We start from the raw sequence: 21,495 nt of genomic DNA on the forward strand, positions 1-21,495 counted from the left end.
TAAGCGAGACGTCCAAGGGGCATCCAGCTGATCCGAGCGCCCGAACCTAGTCCAGGATTGGTGCTCCAATTTCTCAATTCTTTTGCTAGGATTGGTGCTCCACAACAATACTGATTTAAATGCAAGCCAAGTTACAACAAGGAAGAGAATTCGAAAATTAAGAGAAAAAATAATATTCATGCTCTGGGGGTTATGGAACAGGGAAAGGGTTTGTATGTGAAGTAATTACCAAGTCTAGCACCAGGATGCTTGGATGCTAGCTTGGTGAGGACTTCTTTACAATTTGGCCTTGCAAAGTGAGTTTTCTCTTGAGAAATTAAAAACATCGACAGTTAATGCTAAGGCATTTACCCCACGAGCGTAGTCGAATTGTTGTTTTATTGGATAAGATTGATTCCCACGAAATTCATTATCCTGAGGATTAAATATCTTCCCATCTAGGAGGTTGTTTTGTACTATGATTTATCTTCTTGGGACTAGCAATGAAAGACGTTTGGAATTAGCAAAATTATCTTTTTTTTCTTCATTATGCTACATGATCCATTTAATTATACTTAGATTTTTTATTTATTTCTTCCCATCTTGAATATTCAATTAAATTATTTTCTATAAAAAAAAAACTTTTTTTTTGTCTATGTCAGTCACACCATTCATCACTCCCTTAAACCATTCATAGGATCGGATCCTGCCTCTCTAGTGACCACATAATTAGCATGATCGCTATGCTGGGAGAAGAGGATCGCTATGCATTCAAAGGTAGAGCGACATGATCGCTATGTTGGAAGAAGATCGAGCACATGGAATCATATATATTTTTTAAAAGTATTATTCATTATTTACACTCTTAAGTTATTATTATTATAGGTGCTATCAAATTGTATTTTTCTAAAGCTTATCAAATTGTATTATTGTATTGTACCATATTACTATTAAATTTGTGTATGAACCAAAAGATACTCTTTTATAGAATCATTCATAAAGAGAATGATAGTCTTAACTTAGTTTGTGTCAATATTTCTCAACGCTACAAGTTCTTTAGCCTTATTATTATTATTATTTTCTTCTTTTTGGGGCTCCTAAATGTCCATTTAGTTGCGACTAACATCTAGTTGACAAAGAGATTTTTTAGAAGGAACAACAATGACTAGAGCCTTTTCTATTTTATGCAAGGAAATTAATCAACACACATAAAAAAACAAATATTAGTTTTAAAAATAAACAAACTTCATCATAAAAAACTAATGAAGAGCATTTAGATTATAACATGTAAGGATTTTGCCACTGACTTATACACCAAGCAATTAGGCATCTAATAGAAATTTTCATACGAAGAAAATACAATCACCATGTAGATATTAAAACAATCAATTTGGTGAAATCATTTATAGAGCTATCGAAGATTTTGGTTAAACCAAAGGAGCTTATTCGCTCCTACCCAACACAGTTGTTTGGGAATATTTTCTCAGAGTGATTTGGCCCTTAACATGTTTCTAAAAGTTAATTAAAATGTTTGATAAATTTATAATTAAGGCTGTTTCAACAATATTTAGATACTTCAAAAATTAATATAAAAATTAAGTAGTGATAGAATATTAATATTAAATACTAATATAGATTATCAAAATAATATAATATAGTTTTAGGATACCACTTTAACTATATTTAATATTTAAAAATAAAAAAATAATTAAATAAATTATATTATAAAAGTAAAAAAAAAAATCAATATTATTTAATAAATTAGGGAAGAGAAATAAGAAAAAAGTAAAGGAGAAAATTTACTCACAAGAAGGGAGACTATGGAGCAAACTATTGAGATACCAAAAGAGATAAACAATGACAATAATGGTAGGATGGAGAATGGGATGATAGGAAAGACATGTCGAAGCAGAGCTATTTGGGCAAGCACAATAGCAAGGAGGCAAAGGGATCGGGCGCGATAACTAAGACCATATGGAGATAACTAAGTTGAGGTTTGTCATAGTTAAGAGTGGGGTAGAGGAGTCGAGAATGAAATAACAAGAAAGTAGTGGGACACAAGTAGAGCTCTATTGATCAAAGAAATAAAATCGTCGCAGGGACCATGGGTAGACAAAGGTTAAAGCAATATCGACTTTCCCCACTTTGTGCAGAAATCAAAAAAATTGATCGTCTCACTCTATAGAAACAGCTTCCCTCCTCTGAATCAGCCATTAGATTATCGAATAGTAGATTATTATCAAAACAATGTACTTTAGCAGACAAAAAAAACAAAGATCTAATGTAACATTTTGAGTATCAAACTCAGCATGCATCAATGACAATGTCTGGCTATTGTAAAATTTTATGGAGAATTGAGAGTGCATGTGTTCTCTCAGTTTGGGGCCAACTAATATCTGGTGTGAAAAAAATTAATTATAATATTTTTCTGTTTAACTTTCTAATTTATTTGCACACAAATTTACTTAGAGAAGTTCGAGTATTCGTATGTTGATTTTATTACAAGTTTTACGAAATTATCCTCATCATTATTGTCTCGTATAATTTCAATGAAGACATAAATATTATTTTCGTCATACAACGAACTCACGTTTTCTTACTCATTTACTAATTGAAATTTGGAAAGGACGATCAAAAAAGAATATCTCAAAGTTAAAGTGCAAAAAAGAGAAATAAGATATATTAATTTCTTTCTCATGGTAAGTGACGTCCAGAGAATAAAAATAATGAAGCATACCCAAAGTGATTGAAGCAATTGTTCCTTGTACTTGAAAATAAATAAAGATTTAAGACGACAAACCGATATGAGTCTAGTTTTTCACCGAGGAAAATAATGCAAACGACTAAACAAAATTAAAGCACCTGATCATGTGGACGAATCGGGAGCCTGGACCTACGGACCCATGCACACTATAGATAGAGCCCACGGAAATATTAAAGCGAGAATCAAGAAGGGATCCCTGGTGCAGACATTCTGACGCTCAAGTCAAAACAATAACGGAGTGAAATGAAGAAGAAGATAAATAGTAGAACTGTAAATATGAATACCTAGGCGTGCGTACGCATGAGTACATGTATGTAAACGTACTTGGTTAACGGAGAGAACTTCTTTTTATATCATCTCTCATAACCTCTGTAATAATGATAAGGTAGAACATGTCTTGTGTCGGAATATGTCGAATGATGGAGTATGTATAACAATCTTCCTCTAGACAGAGGAAGGTTTTGAATTATGTATTCTCTGATAATGTTGTCTCCTAGAGGAGATCGGATCAACTCTGGGACTGGGCTGATGTAACTGGGAGTCACGCCCAAGAAAAATGAGGAACTGAGTCTGAAGGTCCGATCGGCTCTAGGACCGGAGGATATAGGTTGGGAGTTGTGCTTGTTGGAAGCAGTACGAAGATGGAACCTTGTTTTGAGCGTGAATCACTTTCCTTAAGGAAATTTTGCCCCCACTATGTTGCTACCGGGTTTTAGCGATAAATTCCCTCCAGGATACTCAAAACAACGTAGAATCTATAGACAGCAGCAATTCTATAGATTCTCCCAAGACAAGTTAGAGAATAAAAAGTGATTACCGAGAAGATGTTAAAAGGATGTATATATAGTGAACAATGCAACCTTTGAGAAAGGTTGTGGAGACACCTATTCATGAGCGGACAAGTGCCCAAGTGCCCATCTTTGACATATATATAAATATGCTCCACTTGGTTACCAAGGTCACCAATTAAATACAACACACTTGATGCACATCCTTTAATAAGTCTATCAAACATCTTCATTCTTTTCAACGTGGGACTAAACATATATCACTATTTCAACAGTGCTCAGGAGAGATGAGTAACTGAGTCTGGAGGTCCGGTCGGCTCTAAGACTGGATGGATGTATGCTGAAAGACTTGTTCACGAGGAGTGGAGAGCTGAGTCATGTAGGTCTGATCAATCCGAGAGCCGATCGACTGTAAACTGAGAACCTTGTATTGGAAAAATAGGGAGTTAAGCCCCATAGATCCGACTGACCATGGGACCAAGCAGCTGTAGACCGGGAGCCCTACCTCTGTGAAGTGAGGAGCTAAGCTCGTAGGTCCGACCAACTCTGAGACCGATTGATTGTATGCTGAGAACCTTGTATTGGAGAAGTGGAGAGCTGGGCCCAGGTCCGATCAACTGTGTGACTGCCCAAGTTTATACTAGGAGACTTATTTCTGAGAGGTGATTTGTCCAGATATATACACTCTGACTTTGAGTGTCACCTCATCTAAACTTTAACCGTCACATCAACTTGACTCTCAATCTCACCTTATCTTTGGGATCACTCACAGCCCACCATATCACATAGCATAATTTTCTTATTTAGAGTATTTATTTCTATATTTATTATATAATTAAGTGAGAAGTCAAATATTTTAATTATCTTTGAATTCATACGTGGAAAAAGACTTGGTTGTTATTTTGTTGTTTTTTATCTTTGAATTCATATAATTTTCAATTTTACATTGTTATGCAAGAGAGTTTTTTTTGTTCTGGGTAGTGGGTAAGATTATTTCCTTTGCTTCATTAATTTCGTTTCAAGTTTCTGGATGGTTCAAAGTTCGAAATGATGCTGCATCAACAACTTAACCATTATATATATATATATATATATTATTGCCAGTACTCTTATGCATCCCAGTCAAACAGTAGTTACCCATGGAATAATGCAAGGAAGCACTCTTTACAGCCCACCTAGTTGATGCAGATAAAGCCCCTGAACAGTTGGAAACAGAACAAAGGTGCAAAAAACAGAGGAAAAAAAAGGTAAGATGTCATGCATCAGGTCTTAATCAAAGTTAAAACCTTGATACAGCTTGCACAAAAGGTGCCAGCATATTGCCAAAAGGAAATGGAGTTTGATGTCACATACCGGTCAAAAGTGGAGCTTTATTAAATTGGTTTGATTCTTATTTTTGCCTCTTGTTTAGCAAATTGTGGAGTCTGTGCTGTGGCACTTGCTCATAGTTGCAGCCTTGGCATCAATGCTCTTTCAGCAATAGCAACAGTAGCAGATGAACAAAGCACATGAGAAGATTAAAAGAATGAGAGTGTTTAGGAGGAAAATAAATATCACACTGAGTCAAGCTAATTAACACAAAAGTTGTAGATGCTCATTCAATCCTTCTACCAGATGACAATTTATGAACAGGATCTATTCTCTCTATGGCAATGTTAAGGTCCAAATATTCATTCACCAGAATTTTCACATAAAGCTTATGCACCCCGTTAAGTACTTATCCTTCATGAAAATGAGTTAACAATGTAAATGAAAAGAACATTAAGGATATAACAATGTTACGGCCCAAAAATTCATTCACCAGAATTTCCACATTAAGCTTATGCACCCCGTTAAGTACTTATCTTTCATCAAAAATGAGTTAACGATGTAAATGAAAAGAACATTCAGGATATGAAGTATAGCATAACAGAAGGTTTGAGCAAAGAAAAAAAAGAGCAAGATGTCATGCATCTGGTCTTAATCAAAGGCTAAAAACTTGATACAGCTAGCACAAAAAGTTTCAGCATCTTGCCAAAAGGAAATGGAGTTCTTTTATTTAGAATATTTATTTCTATATTTGTTGTTCAATTAAATCTAAGAGAAGTCTATAGTAGAGTCAAATATTTTAATTATCTTTGAATTAATACAATTTCCAATTTTACTTCTTTGTATAAGAGAATTTTTCTTCTGGGTGAGATTTTTTCCTTCTTTATTTCATTAATTTCATTTCAAGTTTCTGGATGGTTCAAAGTTCGATTTGGTGCTGCATCACCAACTTAACAAATCAAATTCCCTATTAGACCAAACCATGACACTTTCTTCAGATATATATTATCGGCACTCAAACAGTACTGCCCATGGAATAATGCAAGGAAGCACCTCTTTACAGCCCACCTAGTTGATGCAGATAAAGCCCTTGAACAGTTGTGAAACAGACCAAAACAAAAAAAAAAAAAAAAAAAAGGGGGCAAGATGTCATGCATCAGGTCTTATTCAAAGCTAAAAACTTGATACAGCTGGCACAAAAGGTTTCAGCATCTTGCCAAAAGAAAATGGAGTTTGATGTCACATACCTGACAAAAGTGTGAACATTTGCTGTTTTCTATTGGCTTGATTCTTATTTTTGCCTTTTGTTTAGCAAATTGTGGGACCAGTGCTGTGGCACTTGCTCATAGTTGCAGCCATGGCATCAATGCTATTTCAGCAATAGCAACAGTGGCAGATGAAGCACATGAGAAAATGAAAAGAATAGGAGAATATCATACTGAATCAAGCTAATTAACACAAATGTTATAGATGCTCATTCAATCCTTGTTCCAGATAACATTTATGAACAGGATCTATTCTCTCTATAGCAATGTTTAGGGCCCAAAAATTCATTCACCGGAATTTTCACATTCATCGAAAATGAGTTAACAATGTAAATGAAAAGAAGATTCAGGATATGATAGTGCAGCATCAAAGAAGGCAACTCTGACTATCTGATACTGTGGAAACAGTTTCTTTCTGTTGGTCAGAGTTTAGCTTTATACGAGAATACCCATAACAATCAAAGAATAAGACTGCTGAAAAAAAAAAGAAGAGAGGAACGAGATGCCGAGATAGTGGAACAGAGACTCAGATCCAACTATAGTGAAAGTGGCCAGAGTGGCAATGGGACACAGGCAAGATATTAGTTTGGAAAAAATCAGTCTAGTTTAAGTGGCGAAACTGGCCCATAAACAAAGTTGCCATGTAAGAAAATGCCCAGTGACTCATCCCCATAACCCTTATCGTTGGTTGCAATGACGAATTAGCAACAATATAAGTGAACTTACCTTTTATGGTTCTCTGCTTATCGTCCATCTGTTCACTTTCATCCTATTTTAATCGTAGGAAAAATTGTTTCCTGAAGCCCTGCAGTCACCATAAGCAACAGAATCATACTAATCTCAGACGTGAAACTAGAGTGAACAAACACACGATCAAGTTTAAGACTGTGGATACATATCATACAAGCTCACGCCAAATTTAGTAGAGGGAAGCTGAGAATAGAGGTACAACACAAACATGCATTTGTCCTCCCGTTAAGACACCAGTTTTGAACCGATTCTGCTCTTGGCCTGCACCAGAAGTCACTTTAGTGCATCAACTCATAAGTGCTTTTGGCCTTAGCAAACTGATACAGTGATCAGATTACTTTTGGACATCAAATTAGAAAAGGTGTGCTTCTTGCACACATATCTTATAGCATCGAAGTACATAAGAGAAAGAACACAGGCTAGTGCCTTGCTGAGTTACAACTTTATTTATGTACTGTATAGTGGTATAGTATAAATCATGAGGAAGAAGAAGAATACAGGGAAGAAGAGAACCACGAATTCTCCCTACATCGTGGGGAAATCTAATCATTCATTCGCCGTAGGTTCAATCCTCACATATAGATAATCTCAACCATGAAGGTGATGATGACTTCTAGATGCTGTGAACCACAACACCATGACGAATGCAACTCCTAGATGCATGAGCTTCTATCTTCATCTCATAAGGTTGCTGTTCCATGATGGGTTTGCATGAACTGACTTCCTTTAATTAATGAACTTAGAACACCAGTTGCTTCATCAGGCCAATCTGAATGGTTAGTTGAGTAGGGACCTGGCAATGAGACTAACTGAGTGGTGAGAACAGATGATTGAGACGGGGAAGGAGGCCTATTATCTGGCAAATTGGCAGTAGTAATGTCGTGTATACTGGATCTCCTCTTGTCTTTGCCACCCGAATTTAGTCTGATGAAGTATTTTTGGGCATGACTAGCAACTTGAGTAGGGGTCCTAGTAATCACAAAGTTCCTAGAAATATTTCTCCAATCCCCTTTACCATACTTTTTAAGTCCGAGTAGGAATCGCCTGTAAAAACAACAAATTGAGTATTTAGTTAACATGTTAAAGATCGATTAAGTAGCCATTAGGAAGAAGCTAAATAGAGATTTATGGTTTACCATCCTCATCCTATTTCAGAATCAAGTTGGATTAAACTTGAGCCATGGACAATAATGAAATGGTTCAAACAAAAAGGCTTGTAAGAAAGATTAACAAAAGAATAATAGAAGATGAGCAGGACTCAAAGTCATTCTATGATATCATAGTAAAGCTTCAACTGAATGAAAAACTTCTGCTATTACTACTTAAATCTAAAGCATGCCCATTTAGATCTATCATTTGGAACACAAGAAATCGCAATATTTCAAAACCAGGCTGATTCAGTTCAAGCACCAGCAGCCATAAACTACATAAGTTACAAGGTACACCAAACAGATTTATGTAAGCTAAACACCAACTTCATAGATGACAATATGCTAGTGAATCAAAGCTTATGAAACTGAATGAGCATAGTATCTAAGTGACTTACTTGTGCTCTTCTTCAGTCCATGGGACTCCTTTTTTTCTTTCTTGATCTGATGCACACGCCCCTGACCTCTTCCTGCCGATGCAATAAGGTTGCTTCACAGCTTCATAGCCGTAATCGCTATCCCACTCCATACTAAAAGAAGAAGAATCATAGCCAGGACATGGAAACCGTCCAGCTTCTATCTTGCTCACATCTTCCAACAAATTACGGTAATGGCTCTCAACGTCCCTCGCGGTCTTGCCCGGGATATAAGCCGCCACCTTCTCCCAGCGGTCAGGGGTGTCCCTGTCGAACTCAGCCAGAGCATTCTCAAACAGCTTGTTCTCTTCCCGAGTCCAGTTTCCAGCCACGAACCCGCCCCAGTTCCTTTTCTCGCCAAGGAACCAACTTGATCTGGGGAAGCACTGTATCGACGCGGGAGGAAGAAATCTCGCCATCATCTCCCAGACTCCTCTCTTGGAACGCAAAATCCGCAGAGAGAATCAAACGGGATATTATCACCGATCGAACATACACTCACCGAGTGCCCTAAAGCATCAATTTTGATCGCTCCCAATCAAAGATCTGTGAAAACTTCGAAGAAACCAGCCAGCCACCAGAAGTCACGAGAAGCCAGCTTCGTCTTCTCCTCAGACCTTGGTTGCGTGGATTGAAGGAGGAAGAGGAGAAGGGTGAGAAGAAGAGCGCCCGGAAAGAATCAAACGGTATTTAATCACCGATCGAGCGCAGACTCATCGATCGCCCCAAAGCATCAATTTTGACCGCTCCCAATCAAGATCTGTGAAAATTTCGAAGAAATCGAACCTATAGACTACGGAAAGCAGCCAGCCACCAGAAATCGCCAGAAGTCAGCTTCGTCTTCTACTCTGACCTTGGTTTACATGGATTGGAGGAGGAAGAGTGAGGAAGGAGTGGGGATCTAAATGGCTATGGATGGACGAAGCGTAGCTTCCACTGATTGAATTGGTGGTGGCCTTTGCCTTTTCGAGTGCGCTCTTTGAGATGGGAAACTGAAAGGCACGAGGAGCAAAAGGGCAAAAAGGTGCCGGGTGATTGGCTCTTGGTGGCGTTGGGGGCCACTTAAAACCATCCTAATAAGGAAATATTAAACTGCGATTACCAAACCAGTCCTCGGAGTTTCCATAATTGCCTTAACCGTTTGTTTAACCGCCTTACTATTTCAAAAATATTTACACAGCACCTTTTATTATCGGCAAATTGTCTTAAAATCTCCTATCACACCTTCAATTCTACATGCAAGTCTCCCTATAAAAAAAAAAAAAAAAAAAATTTATTTCCATTTCCTATATGCAAAGTTTTACTCCCTCATAAAAATATCGTTACCTAATTTCACCTTATATTTTTTAGATACAAAAATTTTTAAAATAAGTATAATTTCTTTTAAATTTAGTACTTTAAATTAGAATAAATATATTTTCTATTAAATTGAGTATGATTTTTTTTTTATTTAATATAATTTCTCATAAATTTAGCATGTTTAAAGAGAAATCTAATATATTTTCCATCTAATTAAGCATCATTTAAAGAGAATATATTTTATTTTCCATCCAATTGAGGTGGAAAAAAATCATTCTCAATTTGATAAAAAAAATATACTAAATTCTATTTTAATATGCCAAATTTCAGAAAAATTATACTTCTTTTTAAATTTTTTTACTTAAAAATATGAGGAATAATTAGATAAACTAATATTCATTATATTTGGTTAAGTAATAGAAATAAAATTTTTTTGGACATAGAAATAATTGTATGTAAAATTTAAATTGTGATTGAGAAGTGAACCGTAAATTTTATCTATTATTATCAATTTCGTGTGTCTAATAAAACCTCATCTAATAATTTTATTCAAAATTATTATAATATATGACAACTTTGTTTAAAATTATTATAATATAAAAAAATGCTAAATTAGTATTGAAATGAATTATGAATTTGATTAAGTTGATTTAATTTTCACTAAATTTGAATATTTTTTTATTAAATTACAAATATATTTTAATACAATAATATTTTATGAGTAGTAATTTTGACCAAGGAGTCAATTTAGTCAAAGTTACTACCACATTAATAAAGTATTATTTTAATATTTTTGAAATTGCAGTGTCCTCGATAACAATTCTAATTTTTACTAATATAGTTTTAAAATTATTTTGTTACTAATCAAAGTTAAAATATTTATATTATCCTTTTAAATTATTATCTCCTGTAATTTACTTAATTAATTTTACATAGTTTGATTTTTTTTAATCAAATTACTTGGTAAAATAGTGGAGTGTAATTTGGCCCTAAAAATAAAAAGTGTGCAATTTGGGTTATAAAACATAAAGGTCTAATTCAGAAAGTTGTCGATATCAAATAAATCCATTTAAATAATTACACAATATTAATTTATGAATCAAATATAAACAATTTTTATTTTTATTTTTATTTTCAAAACTAAAGGAGCAGATACAAATTTACCTTTATAAAGCACACTTATAGTAGATTTTTAATTATTTAATAGTTATTTATTTTACAATCTTATAAAATAAATAAATTTGAAATCCTTGCTCAAACTCATACCCTTATTATTGTAAATTATAATGTTCACTCTCCCACTTGAAATATGGTAAGTCAATATTTTTCTCTAAAGTGCATCAAAGGCAATTGATTTAATCGCCCATTGATCCGTCTATGTAAGTATATTTTTGGGGGCTGTAAGTAGTGTACATTAAATCTAAAATTTTGGTCGCAATTTCTTTAGGTTGATAAGTGTCTAATCGAGAGAGAAAAAAATTATGTAAAATATTGAATCTAATAAATTGCTGTGATATGATTTTAAATCGCAAAAATAATAATCTCTTATAATATAGAATAAAATTACATACAATACATCCAATATTATTCAATCCTTCCCTAAGATCCGTATTGATAACAACTCTGTACGCTGGACTATTATTCTTCATTGAATTGAACATTTTCAAAAGAACTTGATTTTTGGCCTATTTTTAACGGGAAGACCCATGGTCTAAAGAACTAAGCAGTTAAACCATCGATTCAGGTTCCAGTTCGGATTTGAAAACACTGATAGACCACACTATTCAGACTCCAAATTTCTTCAATCTGCTCTTTCAAGGAATCACAAAAAAAAAGAAGGGAAAACAGAGTTTCGAGTTTTGAAGAAAAACAAGGTCACCAAAATCTGCTTTTGGATCAGAACTAGACACGGAGGAAGTTTACCTGCAGAATTCAGCGAGATTTTATCGAGAATAAAAGGAAGGAGGTAGTAGGAATAAATTGTGGCCGGAGGAGGGATCCAAAAGGATCGCATGATCCAATCCCGATCTCTATCAACAAGGATCAATGCGATCCCTTTGGATGCTTCCTTGAGCCACAGGTGTTGCTGCATTCTTCTCTTTTCTCTTCTCTTCTCTTCGCCATACCAGCAACAATGCAACAGTAATGAGAAGGGTGCCTCCCTTGAGCACTTCCATGTGCCTTTTAATGTCTCTTTGGTCAAGTGTGACTGTGAGGGTCCATACCTCTTCTCGAGTGACTAATCATTTTGAAACAGATTGCGCTCGGTCTTGGACCATTTTTAACTGCTTCTTTTGACATAAACTCAAGCTCCTCCTTCCACGAAGAAGGTTCTCATTGTGAGGCACCAAGGCCAGTGCTATGTTTGGATGTAGAAATTGTAATCCAACAAAGAGTTCATTCAAGACCGAACTAGCTCGACGGAGGTGAATTCAGCAAGGGTGGACGGAACTAGTTCCGTCAAAAGTACATTATGAGGAAATTGTGAATTCGTAGCCGGCCGAGATGAATTCCTTGTTTGGGGCAAAAGCAATAAACTTAACCTCAACCCTTGATAATAAAACCTGAAATACTGACCGAATCATGTTCGAAACAGAATCAAACACATCATGGACCGACAAAACACGATCTGACTCATTGAGCCAACAAGGATTCCTGCAAACAAGATCCAAAAAGACATTGCAAATTGCTGAATGCTATTTTTTTTCTTTAAATATTTTTCTAAAAAAAACAATCTAAAGGCTACACTTGCATCTCCACATGTTAGTGATTAAAATTTTAAGAGATAATTGTGCCTGATCAAAGTGATATCAGCAAAGATCTGCAAAGCTGATTCTGCACGTGATCTAATCTTATTCAATGCTCTTGTGCTTAATCTTTCGGCTCAAAAGGAAAACTCCTATTAATTAGAAGGGGAAAAGAACAATTTTGATTCTCCTTTGCTAGTTTAATATTCCTTCGTCTCTGGAAATTAAGTACTGATAGTTTTTTTTTCATAATCCAGGTGCATCAATTTTGAAGGTAGATAAATCCAAAACATTCAAAAGCCGACCTCTAACATATTCATCCCATTTGGAATTCAAACTCTGCTCCACTCATTGAGACATACCACTGACAAGTTATTGCAGCACCAACAAGTTAAGAATTGAAGATGCAGAGTGCAGTGCATTGCACCTTGTAATTCTTCTATTTCTTTGTGACGATACAGAGGAGAAACATGGAAGAGTGAATTGTGCACAAATAATGTTATTAAAAGGTGTTAGTCTAGTAGGGTGGAATGAAATAGGCTTCTTTTTTTTACAGTTCAACTATGGTCAGACGACTCAAAGCATACATAGGTCACCAGACGAATTAGGGATCCAAAAATAGCATGTTTGCATTCCAAATTTGACGTCGAAAACATTGGAGAAATAGAAAAAAAAATGAATAGGGGGGAAGACAGATTGATGTTGAAAACATAGACAGATCGATGCCGAAAGATTGTGGAGTCGGAGGAAGAGAAGACAAAAGGCTCTCGAGGTTTTTGAAAATTCATTTTATCACCAATGGTTTTGTAATCCCCAAATCTATTCTAAAGCTGCCCTTGTGTGTGGGGGTAAGGTTCTGGGAAGGACGGTTAAAATAATTTTCTAAGCTAAACAATTATGAGGCAAAATGAAATGTTCTCATTTTATTGTATCTCTTCCAAAGAACCACCAAATCTTAGTAATGCTTGAAAAAAAATAGAGATCAAGAAAAACAAATTTGAAATTTCTAGCCAAGCTTGCAATTTATCAAAAATAAATAAATAAATATAACAATTATTATAACAGTGAAGATGTGACCTCATTTGATGAACCGTCAACTAAACTACTCAAGGAAAAATCTAAACTACTTGAGGAGAGTTCTAGGCTGCAAGAAACGAAAACTCTTGGAAATATTGGAGATCCACTCTTGGAATAGTAGAAAAGCCAAAAGATTAACCACTTCGTTGCTCGCTTGCCTGTAAAAGGTATCGTAGATGGATAAGTAGTATATAGCAGGAGTATTAGAGGAAACAATATTATGTCAGTAACTAAAGAAGGAACTCTTATGGACATTGTACCTAAATGCTATAGTTACGGGATGAGACCTAAGTTAAAACCGGCCTAAGCTACTAGTTCAACTGGTTAAGCCCGGTATCAAAGAATAGAAGAATGGAATGGTTCAACCGTCTGCATGATTTTAGAAACAAATGTTTCATGTAGCATCGCCAATGATCAAGCATGAGTGTCGATTCCATAACAGACATACTAATATCTCAGGGTTGCGATAGATTTGCTACTTTATAAAAAATGTAAGGTACACAAACAGGATTAGGCAGACCGATTAATTGACCATAAGGCAAAATCAAACTTCTTTTGCCCAAAGCTCTATTCTAATTTATCTACACCATAGCCATCTCGAAAGTCTAGGTTTGGACAAACTCTCATGCATTCATTTACAAAAAATAAGAAGAAAACAAAGCAATGAAATTTGCGACTTACCAGTGGAAGATGCCGGTGTGTGTAAACTAATCCCTTATCACCATCGACCACTTGTCCATTACCTCTCAAAATCCTAGAAACAAGAAGAAAAAGTTCATACAATAGCAAGAACATTTTATATTTTATAAATTCACTAAAGGCAGCATTTTTATGATGTCTATTCACCAAGACATGCAAAGTTACTCATGAAGGCAATAGACGGCGATATTCTATAACAAACAATAATAGCACATTGAGGACCAAACAGAATTGAAGAATGAATTTCTAATCAATGGTTAGATTATCTGAAAGCTTCATTTTGTGTCCTTGATTATAGTTTCAAAAATACATTATTTTTTATGGCCACATAACTGGTGGATTTTCCATTTCCTTTACGTGGATTTTCATTAAGAAAACTAGGATGCTCATTAAATGCACTTCATTGAAGTTACAGACGTCATTAACAAAAGAGCTATATCAAGTCTAAGGGAAGAAGTAGTCTTAGAAAGTTAGCTAGATTCTTTTTTCCAAGGAGAACATATCACTTTTGTTACTTCTAATGGTCAGTTAACAAATTATTTTACATGTTTGAAAGGTTCAAGAGTTGAACATATTTATAATAAGATAGGGTTTTACAATATCATTGAACTAGCTTTAGTTTGAGGAAGAGTATTGAATACTTAGTTGTAAAATGAAAATAATGATAATCTCTATTAAGACAGAGGGTAGTACCTAAGATTAACTCCAATAATTATCCCCACTCTCTTCCACTGTCTTTAACAACTACTAAATGCAACACCATGAACATTGCCTTTTCTCATAATTTCACTTAAACAGAAAAAAAAAAATGAATTATTCATCACAACTGGGGTTTCTTTTCAAATGGATAATTAAATTTCATTATCTCTAACTGCCTAGACTACTGCAGCTTTGTATCCATGCAATCTCATTAGTGCACTAGCTATGGGCTAATACACAGTGCGATGTAATGTTCAAAATATTTGTTCATTAGCTCATTTTAATCTTGAATGTTAGTTGTGCTTTATCTCCATCCGGGAAATATCGAGATATTTGTTGAACTTACAAACATCAGGGGAACATTGTGTTGCTCGTGTAATCTGTGAATAATAATAAAAATTACAATTGGAAACTATGTTAATGTGAAACGCATGAGACAACTGTACGAGAATATATAGATTCCACATATGAGATTCCTGTGTTAATGTAAATCCTCCTGTAATTCCTATGAGATCATAATCTGTTCTCTGATAGTTTCTTTATACAAATATATGTTTTGATTAAAAAAAAACAATATTCTCCAAAAGCTGGGTTTTTGGTTCGTGAATAGAATGTAAAATTACAGAATTTGGAGGATATGCTTGAGACATTGATACCTTATTATTTTCTTCATTATAACAAATACATCATGATTTTTTTGGTTATCAAATCTATACTAATTTTTTTATTTATATTATTCATAAGGAGCATCAGGTTTAGTTTTGCAAAAATCATCTTGCTAAGGTGGCCAATAGCTTTAGTTATAATCTAACACAAGCAATCCTACAAGGTCTATAAGCAAAGAAAAGAACGAAGAGTATAATCAATTGAGCAGGTTGAATTTATTAATATGCAACTTACCATCTAGTAGTGAGCAATCCTTCAACTCCAACAGGTCCACGAGCATGAATCCGACTTGTACTTATACCAACCTTCTCAAGATATAAACAAAAATATCATTAAAAAAGTATATTCCAAATTTTTATATACACTAGAGAAGTCATTTACTGAGAGGAAAGAAAGCTTACCTCTGCTCCAAGTCCAAAACGAGCTCCATCACAAAAGCGTGTGCTTGCATTGTGAAATACTGCAGCACTGAAAATGGGGAAAGCATATTTAACTTCTATTATATAAATGCCTAGACATTTAACTATCTAAATATGTACATATTAAAATAGAAAAAGCAGCCAACACATTATTCAAACTCAGCATTATTTTCCCTTCTTCAAGAATTTAATTCCTAACTAGGCAGCATCCTTTGCCTCTCTTCAAAACTTTGAACCTTGGATCCCATATGAACAGTATGTTGTCTTTATTCATGCTAAGCTCACATTTATTCCCTCTAGCCTCTATGAGGTTTTTGACAGGATGACAGGCCTTTTGTGCTTGTTCAATGTAGTGGATCAAGAAGGTTATTAGTTTAACAAGTAGGTTTCATCCTGCATTAGTTCTTCTGGGTTTAGTTCGAGAGTCTATATAAATGGAATATAATATTTCCTATTCTCAAATTCTACATGATATCCAAACATCCTTACTCATACAAAATCTCTCTCCCTTCTCAATTTCTCCAGCTATCATCTCTCTTTGTTCTACATCAACTTGCCACACCATGCAGTGTTGTTCCACCAGCCAACTGCATGCCCTGCAAGACATGCCTGATCAACCTTCTACAACTTGTAGTCATTCCTCTTCATCCCTCCGCGTCACTCTCAGACCTCATTGTTAGACATTCATTCCACATCTTGTGTGAGGTCCTTTGCTCATCCTCCTCAAATTCTTGTGAACTCGGCGTGCCTCCCGGTAATGACATCTCCTACAAGATCCAAAATAAGGATCCTTCTTTCACTTCTCTCATCTTCTTTTCTCATGATCTCGATCTGCTCAAACGATGTGGCATCTAGACACTAACGACACCATATCTGTCTAGGTCAATCTCCTCCACCATTCACAGTCCTTTGCTCTGTCTCTGTGTAATTTGTCATCTTTTTCTCTGCAGTTGCCAGCCACCTCACTAAGGAAGTCAATCCAAACAGTGACACATGCAATGGTTGTCCCACAGATGAATCCACTGATTCCATTCGAGCCCTCTTCTCCACATGATGCAACTTATGACAGACTCAGAGAAACTAAGGGAAGGTTACTTGTTTTCCTCTTGATTGGTCCCTGACTACTTACAACCTGTCAGCCAGAACAACATAACGGCACCAGCAACCAAAGAGCCAGTGGGGTTGTCGACCACTTCCACCTTAGAGTCAAGCAGCTTGTCCATCTCAAGATACTGTAAATCTGGCCATCCTCATGTGACCAGGGTTACCACTCTACACTTGACACCTAAAAAACCTTCTCCTTCTAGCAACAAAGATTGCACACCACTCTCGCACCTTTGGCAGAATCTTCCTCTCCCTTCAAAAGGATGAGCGTAATTTGCTCGCCAAGAAGATCCAGGCGACTCCATAAATCAAAGAGCAGTGACTCCCCCTTTGAAGATCTGAAGACAAGTCCGAACTAAGCGAAGGGGATCATCACCAGCCTATGCTGACACCCTGCCTCTACTCACTGTAAGGACTTCCAAGGGCTGCAAGCATCAGCATCTGCTAACTTGTCTGCATCCACTTGCTTCAAGGACCTCAGGGGGGTAAGAGTGTAAGCGTTTTACCGACATAGGGTGAGATTTTGTTAGATCTCATGTCTATTTCAGTGTTAGATGGATGATGATTAACAAAATTTCAACCAACATGATCAAAAATGGATAATAGTGTAACATATATAGTTGGACCTACAAAGCAACAAGCTTGGAATTTGTATGAAGGAACCTAACTATATGAGCGAAATTGCATGTAGTAGTTAGTATAAAAATTTTGGATAAAAGATAAAATGTGATAGCTTGAAAATATATGTACACATAGGTTAGAGAACATACTACAAACTAGTAGTTGAACAAAACATGGGACAAACATGGATACATGATGATGTGATGATATAGGTTAGAGCAGACATGCTAATAGTGATAAAATTAATCTTAACACAACAAGATACTTAGAGAAATTAATATTGTGAATAGTATGTATGTGAATTAAATAATGCACATGAAACATCCAACTCAATGATGGGATAAGAATCGCAAAACCAACCCCAAATAGTTTAGACATAGACAGCTTGATATAATTATGATGACAGTGATACAAAACATGAAACCAAATGAACCTCTCTTCTTAAATATAATCTAGCACAAGACACCACCATGATACCTGTCAACTTGACTAAGGAAAATCTCTGCCGTTGCATTGTCCTCGGCAATTATGCAATCAGTATGTGCACTGAAAGAATAAAACACAAGGAAAATACCAATGAAGTTGGTTTTTGGTGTTTTAGATAAAGAAATTATCAAATAAAAATGAAATAGAGTAGAGCAATATTATACCTTCCATATCGGTGTATATGGTCAATTGCAGCATGAACACTATCGATTATTTCAACAGTACAAGCTGTCGAGTTGTATTCGTGATGAAATGATGGTGCTTCTGGAAAACCAAACTGTTTACTTGCCCTAGGACCACCAAATAAAGTAACACCTGAAATTGTGCATTCAGTAAATTTCTAAAATTTAACATTTCTATGAGAAATTTGACTGATACAATATAATATCCTCAGTAAACTTTGCAGCTTAAGTCTTGTTATCAGAAACTAGTCTACCCCCATACTTGATCTGCCAATCATTAGTGTATTAAAATATTGCAAATTTGATGATAATCCTCAGACCTTCATTTTTGAGCTCTATCAGTAAATTATTAAGCCCCTCATTATCCAAAAGATCTTCATGAACAAGAAGTGTCTCCTGAAAGTAACAATGACCAATTATAAAAAAAAAAAAAAGTACGTCATGAATAAACAGATTAGAAACAATTAAAAAGGAGTTATGGAGTCGATTAAACAAAGAATGTTGAGCATGGAATGTGTATTCCTTAGGGAAAAAGTAAACAGGCAACACGAACTTAATTATTCTTTTAATTCATGGAGAGAAAAAAAAACAAAGAAAATAGTGATATAATATGCAGCCACACATCAAGATTCCCTCATTAGCATAAGTTGGAGATTGAAAAGGGTACTGTCTTGGTACCAAATAATGAGAGAAAAAAAAACTACCCCGTTGTCTACCACCAACCTTAGAACAATCAAAATTTTAAAAGATTTAATGCTTGCATAGTCCAAATCTTTCTTTAGACAAGATAGCCCAAAAGCAATAACAAGAACCTAGGATGACAATAAGCTAGGAACAGGCATATTAACAAGGAGATTTGCAACAAGGAAATTAATAATAAAATTAACATTCTAAAGTAAGAGAAGGATGCAAGACATTTAGGGCAAGGAAGCATACAAAGGTGCAAAACTATAACATTAATTAAAAATTTTCACAAGGGGCATCAAAAAGATTAACGACATAAAGTTAAATTTGAGTACCTGACTAGGAATATTTAAATTAAAAAAGGAATAAATCCACTCTGAAATGCAGAAATGAGGAGAAAGACAAGGTAATTTTAGTCTCTACTGCAGTGGTATAGAGAATACCATAGCATTACAAGCAGCTGGATAGTCAATTTTGGCGTCCAACACAATCCGAGTAGCCATTTGCATGTCAGCAGACTTGTCCAGATAAACATGACAAATACCGTCTGGATAGCAAACATTGAGACTTGATCAATATATAACATAATAAGCATAAGGAGATATTGCACACAAGATATGATGCAAGAGGAGCTATAGCAGATACAACTTTATGTTTGTCTAACCTGAATGACCCAGAACAGGAATCTTGGTGGATTCCTTGATTTGAGTAACCAATTTATTGCTCCCTCTTGGAATCACAAGATCAATGACATCATCAAGCTGGGAATTTTTTGGTAAAAGGAAAATTTTGGATTTACAACAAAATAAATTCTTCAAAACTCAAACAAGCCAAAATGTACTTCTAATACTAACTCACCTTTAGCAGATCAGGAATCTCTTCTCTTGATGTAATAAGACCAATAAGCTTTTCACCCACTACATCTGGGATTGCTTCTGTAATGACCTAACAAGAAAAAAAACAGTAGTGCTAAATTTAGAATCCACATAAATGCATGACAATTATTTACACATTTCTAGCAGATCTGGGGGTCACTAAACAGACCTTATGCAAGATTGCATTAGATTTCATGGCTTCTTTGCCACCTTTGAGAAGAAGGCCATTACCACTTCGGATAGCTAATGATGCAATCTGCAAGAGGAAAAAAAAGGTGATATGTGTACAACTGTCAGCCTTAAAAAATGAGAAAAAAAATACATTATTAACCAATCATTATTCGGCATGAATAATACTTGAAACGCATGAAACCAAACCAAGAATCAGATCCTTAGTCAGTATGACCCAAGCAGTACTGTGAAACATGTACTAGAGTTTGTTTATCACCAGAGAATAAATGGAAAAGGCATAGAGTATCAGACAAAAGCAGTATCACGAGCTTTTATTCCTCTGAAAGCTCTGAAAATAAGAATAACACAAGACTTTTCAACCTTCAAAATACTATGTGATTTATATGATGGATGGAAGATCATTGCCAATTTGAAAGCCAATGTTTCCTAAGATTTTTACCGGTATATCATTTCTTGCTATTTATTGGAATGGAATGCTGGAAATTGTTCATCAATTCGCTAAACTTATACTTGACAAAAAGGCATTAAGATGTTATTTTAGGTAAATACACATTTTGCCACTTGAAACTACCAATTACTAGATTCCACTAGCAAAATTTTTGAAATAGGCAAACATTGGAATGTTATATAGCCCACAAGCCATGCAGGTCTCACAGAAGAGTTAAATATGAATTGTATGTTTTACCTGAACTAAAGCATCAGGCCTTGACTCAAAAACGATGAGAAGAACACCCAAGGGGCAAGATGTCTTTTCTAAGATTAGACCATCTGCAACCTGAATCAATATCATACCTTAGATTCTCAGAATTAAAGCAAATCAAGACAATAAATAATATACTTGACGATACCAAATTGGATTGAAGTTCTCAGAATCATCACAATTATACAGGCAAGATATCCACAACTAAACAAATAATCAGGAGGAACTTTTAGTAATCTACAGGCAAGAATCTGACCTCAGTTCTCTTCAAAACACAGAATATTGGATCCTCCATATCTGCAAGTGCCCGAACTGAATTGGCAAGGCTAGATATCTATCAAAAAATATAAGACAGTTAGAAATATACTAATGCCACAAACAAACAACAAAAATGGATAATCCCTTGCCTTGCCTGGCTTCAGCATCAACCTAGAGATCAATGATTTCTCGTAACCATCTTGTTGAGCAGCAACAACATCAGCCTCATTTTCTACTCTAATTAACTTCTCATTTGCCTCTAGAGCATCAGCAATATCCATCAGAATTTTCTTGCGGGCATCGGATGATAAACTCTGGTGGACAGACAAAATTAAATTAAAACAAAAGCTATTATACTATCATATAATC

The 21,495-nt window shown here is 35.2% G+C and overlaps 1 protein-coding gene, 1 long non-coding RNA gene and 1 pseudogene across 3 annotated transcripts in view; all 3 read right to left on the reverse strand.

The window, feature by feature from the left end:
- LOC121971456 (delta-1-pyrroline-5-carboxylate synthase 1-like) overlaps positions 1 to 21,495 on the reverse strand; it is a 64,138-nt gene that overhangs the window by 37,049 nt on the left and 5,594 nt on the right. The window contains exons 8-21 of one of the 2 annotated variants that reach the window (XM_042522733.1): positions 21,276 to 21,440; positions 21,125 to 21,202; positions 20,854 to 20,943; positions 20,146 to 20,232; positions 19,960 to 20,046; positions 19,766 to 19,862; positions 19,545 to 19,648; positions 18,738 to 18,813; positions 18,400 to 18,550; positions 18,227 to 18,295; positions 16,007 to 16,073; positions 15,840 to 15,910; positions 14,223 to 14,295; positions 13,468 to 13,699 (exon numbers count right to left, since the gene is read on the reverse strand). In XM_042522733.1, coding sequence (XP_042378667.1) covers positions 13,676 to 13,699; positions 14,223 to 14,295; positions 15,840 to 15,910; positions 16,007 to 16,073; positions 18,227 to 18,295; positions 18,400 to 18,550; positions 18,738 to 18,813; positions 19,545 to 19,648; positions 19,766 to 19,862; positions 19,960 to 20,046; positions 20,146 to 20,232; positions 20,854 to 20,943; positions 21,125 to 21,202; positions 21,276 to 21,440 — 1,239 coding nt within the window. In that variant the 3' untranslated portion in view covers positions 13,468 to 13,675. Of the gene's footprint in view, positions 1 to 13,467; positions 13,700 to 14,222; positions 14,296 to 15,839; positions 15,911 to 16,006; positions 16,074 to 18,226; positions 18,296 to 18,399; positions 18,551 to 18,737; positions 18,814 to 19,544; positions 19,649 to 19,765; positions 19,863 to 19,959; positions 20,047 to 20,145; positions 20,233 to 20,853; positions 20,944 to 21,124; positions 21,203 to 21,275; positions 21,441 to 21,495 lie in introns of those variants that run through there. The other variant, XM_042522735.1, reaches the window with a different exon arrangement.
- On the reverse strand, positions 4,647 to 6,910 carry LOC121971461. Its single transcript, XR_006109141.1, has 3 exons — positions 6,831 to 6,910; positions 4,885 to 6,208; positions 4,647 to 4,728 (listed from the first exon to the last, which is right to left on the reverse strand). It is a non-coding gene; the product is annotated as an uncharacterized LOC121971461 (long non-coding RNA).
- Positions 7,207 to 9,402, reverse strand: LOC121971460 (annotated as a pseudogene).

The sequence above is a fragment of the Zingiber officinale genome, chromosome 4A (genome assembly GCF_018446385.1).
Source record: "Zingiber officinale cultivar Zhangliang chromosome 4A, Zo_v1.1, whole genome shotgun sequence".
NCBI lineage: Eukaryota > Viridiplantae > Streptophyta > Magnoliopsida > Zingiberales > Zingiberaceae > Zingiber > Zingiber officinale.